This window comes from Exserohilum turcica (assembly GCF_000359705.1).
Source record: "Exserohilum turcica Et28A unplaced genomic scaffold SETTUscaffold_14, whole genome shotgun sequence".
NCBI lineage: Eukaryota > Fungi > Ascomycota > Dothideomycetes > Pleosporales > Pleosporaceae > Exserohilum > Exserohilum turcicum.
Genome location: NW_007359959.1, coordinates 409,119 through 412,929, shown reverse-complemented (window position 1 = coordinate 412,929; position 3,811 = coordinate 409,119). Strand labels below are relative to the sequence as shown.

At 61.9% G+C, this 3,811-nt stretch overlaps 1 protein-coding gene across 1 annotated transcript; it reads left to right on the top strand.

The window, feature by feature from the left end:
• Positions 1-512: 512 nt before the first annotated feature.
• SETTUDRAFT_106624 (uncharacterized protein) lies at positions 513-1,486 on the top strand (the record flags this gene model as incomplete). The annotated part of the gene is made up of 2 exons (XM_008025276.1): positions 513-626; positions 683-1,486. The coding sequence occupies 2 exons, from the start codon at positions 513-515 to the stop codon at positions 1,484-1,486; spliced, it is 918 nt and encodes a 305-aa protein (XP_008023467.1).
• Between the last annotated feature and the right edge of the window lie 2,325 nt (positions 1,487-3,811).

The following is a 3,811-nucleotide window of genomic DNA, read 5'->3' as shown; positions in this document are numbered from 1 at the left end:
CGGGTTGACGACGCTGCACGATCCAGAACACCAGACTAGCGCGCTTTGCTCTGATCTGCGCCAAGACAAAGGCCCCACAGCTAGCTAGTGCTAGCACTAGCGTAGCGTTGGCTGTCTGTTGCTAGCACCACGGTGCCCTGAGCGTCGTATGATCCATGCATCGCTTGACTTCAGCCCAAAGATGGACTATCAAACTATCATTGATGTCATCCCGACGCGCTTGCGAAGAAGTCGAAACGCGGTCGTACCACGACCCAGAGGGCCATGAGGGCCAGAGACTTCATGATGTAGATGATTTGGGCGGTGGCTGGGTGGCTTAACATGAAAGGCGTGGATGCTTCCGCGGGTACGTCAGAGGGAAATCTGTGGTACATAGACATTCGCGGCCGCTGGTCCTCTTGACAATGTATCGTGCTCTTCTTTATCCGGGACGGTTGTTTGGTGCAGCACGCTATATCCCTACACTGACGACAGCGCCCTTACGCCCAAACACTCGAGCATTTGCAGCCAAAATGCCTTCCAAGACCGATGACAAGTACACGGATCCGGAGCTTCGCGCCCAAGTCAAGGAAGAGATTCAGGAGGGGGACAAGGGAGGCGCGCCAGGCCAATGGTCGGCTAGGAAGGTACTTACTTGCCAATGCCCAAGTACAGCGAGCTTGCTGACTCTGTGCAACTGTAGGCGCAAATGATGGCATCCGAATACAAGAAACGAGGGGGCGGCTATACTACCGACCAGAAAGACGACCGGGCCAAACACCTGGATGAATGGACGAAAGAGGAGTGGCAAACAAAGGATGGTGACGGTAGCGCCAAAGACGAGCAGGGCACGGAGCACCGGTACCTGCCCAAAAAGGCATGGGAGGAGCTGGACAAGGAAGAAAAGGAAGCGACGGACGAGAAGAAGCTGGAGGGAAGCAAGCAGGGAAAACAGCACGTGGGGAACACGCCAAAGGCGGCGCAGGCCAGGAAAGATGCTAGCAAGCACGACGGGACGGGCGGATACATCAAAATCGACAAGAAGAGCGTCACGGACTGCACGACTCACTGGGACGATCCGGAGCACATGGAGAGCAACCAGCGGGCCTACAGAAAGTTCCAGGAAGAGGGGCGCAAATCAAAGGGGACGGCGCAGGACCAGGACGGTGAGGGCGGGCAGAAGCGTGGACGGGGGGCGAATGCAAATGCGCTGTGGCCGAATAAGAAACAAAAGGACGGCGGTGGTGGCAGTGGTGAAAAGAAGCAGGAGTCGCCAACAGGGGCGGCCGGAGACAAGACGCGGGTGCCCCAGGCGGGCCAGAAGGTGCAGTGGCATGCGGCGGGGGGCTCCTATGTGCATGGCGAGGTGGTCGAGGTTTTGTACGAGGAAAAGGACGTCGAGGGCGAGCGTGTGCAGGCGAGCAAGGAAGACCCGCGCGTGGTACTCGAGAGCGCGTCGTCGGGCAAGATATGTGTGCACAAGCCCGAGGCGGTATACTTTGGCTAGGTGTAGCACGGGCATGCGAGTGGTTGGTGGATGGCGAGGAGAGGTGCGGTGCGGTGCGGTCTGCAGCGTAGCGTCGCGTAGCATAGCATTGGCATGGCATGGCGTAGCATGGCATAGCATGCAATCTAGCTTTGAGACGTTTCCCCAATAACGCCTGGCTGGTGCGCTGGCGGGTTCTATGGTTCGTCGAGGGCGTGGCGAATGTCGCTAGCGGCGAGCTAGTGGCATGGCCGTGGTGGTGGTGGTGGTGGTGGCGGTGGTCGCGGCGGCGGTGGTGGTCGTGATGGTGGGGAGCAAGATTACGTGCTCGGGAGGAGGGAAGCGAGGGCAGCGGCCGCCGGCTGGGGCTTGGATGGCGCCCATGGCCCACGGCCATGGTGCCGTATGCACACGACAACAGCGGTGCTGGCGGGCGTCGAATGGGAATGGTACGGAGCGGGAACATGACCAGCCCCACTGCCGCTACGGTGCATGTCGTCGTCCCCAAATGGCCGCGGACAAGCACAAGGGCAGCAGCTGCGTGCTAGATGCTGACGTAGTGGGCCTGGGCCGCATGGGCGCACGACGGGGAAGACGCAAGGGTGCATGCGGTGCGGCCATGATTGGATGGATACGAGAGACGGCCATTAGGTGCAGGGGCGTGTATCCAAGGCGACGCTGCAAGGTCCTGGAGCGAGGGGCTCGTTGTTGTTGGCGGGCAATAACGAGGTGCAGCCGTGCAACGTTTGACAGTTTGTCCCGAGGGGCAACGGCCATGGCGGCGCTCGGCTGACGATGGCGTGAAGGTGAGAAGACGCGAACGATGTGCGGGCACGAGGCGGCGGCCTTGTTGTCGTGGTGATGTTGTGTGGTGGGAGGCATCGTGATGATGGTGACGAGGATGCCATGTACGCATGTGGGAGTAGGGTAGTATGTAGCTATCCTGGGAGGGGGCCGCGGATACTGGAGCAAGGGTCTGACTACACCCAGGCCGCATGTATGTAGTAGTATGTACGGTGCCGCATGCTGATGATGATGCTGCTGCTGCTACCACTATTAGCCTCGGGGTGGGCTTGGTCTTGTTGTGTGTGTGTGTGCGTGTGTGTTGCCCAAGCTGCTGACAAGCACGCTGGTGCTGAGAAAAGAGACGAGAGCCATGCAACTTGATCCAGGCGTTGGCGGGCGCAGCGCAGCGCAGCGCAACGAGGCGGTCAGAGGGTCCGTCGCAGTCTTGTTGGTAATGGTGGTGGTGGCATGCATCGAGTTCCTGCAGGGCGGGGCCATACATAGCATAGAGCAGATGGCGGCCCACGGCATTCCCCTCACGCTCGTGGTGGTGGTGGTGGTGGTGGTGGTGACGGTGGTGGTAATGGCCATGCGCGTCGTCTTTGTCGCCGTCGTCGTGGCGCCCATGCTCGCGTCCGCCGCCGCTGATCCAGGAGCTGGGGTGAAACCGAGGGTTGAGGTTTGTTCGCGATTGGGCAGGGCAGGGCAGGGCAGGGCAATGGAGATGGGCTGGGAGCGGGCGGGCGGGCGAGGGCGGGGGGGTTTTGGAGGAGCAAATGGGCGTGGGCGTGAGGGTGAGGGCGGGCGTGGGCGTGGATGTGGTGGGCGTGGGAGGCCGAGCAGAGGGCGGGTGGATATTATTTTTTGGGGCGTGACGGGGTGGTTGAAGGGTGGAGAGGGGCACACACGGCGGACGTATCAACCGGCAGCACGAGCGTATAGGGACGACAGGGAGAGGGTTGCCCGACGCCCACGGCAACAGGAGGAGGAGGAGCAGCAGAGAAGGGGAAGGGTGGCCAGGCTATGCAGAAGAAAGTGCAGGCAGGCCTGGCGACGAGGGCGCGCCGGTCGGCAGCGCTATCCAGCTGGCAGCAGAGCGTCCCCACGCCGCACGCGTCGAGGTGAAAGTAAGTCACACGGAAAACAGCCGTGCAGCGAGCCTGCCTGCCTGCTGGCTGCTGGCTGCTGGCTGCTGGCTGACCCTCTCCCGACGGCGGCGCGCCCTCTGCTCCGAGCGCGCTGATGGCCCCCCCCCCTGCCCACACCCGCCGGCCTGCCTGCAAAAAAAATAAAATAAAATAGACGCCCTTCTGGCTCCGCAATGCAGCGTGTCTAGACAGGTCCCACCCCGGCTACGTCGCGAGGCCCCATCCGCGTTACAGTGTGCACCGCGCTGCTCGACAAGCCCGACGCCCTGCTCGTCCACCACGACCACGACCACGCCGACGCCCTCAGACCGTCTCGTCGCCTCCCACCATGGTCTTGGGACTCGTCTGCTTATAGCAATCCACCACCCAGCCCTCGGGCACGCGCCCAAGCCTCGATCCACCCCCCCGGCCA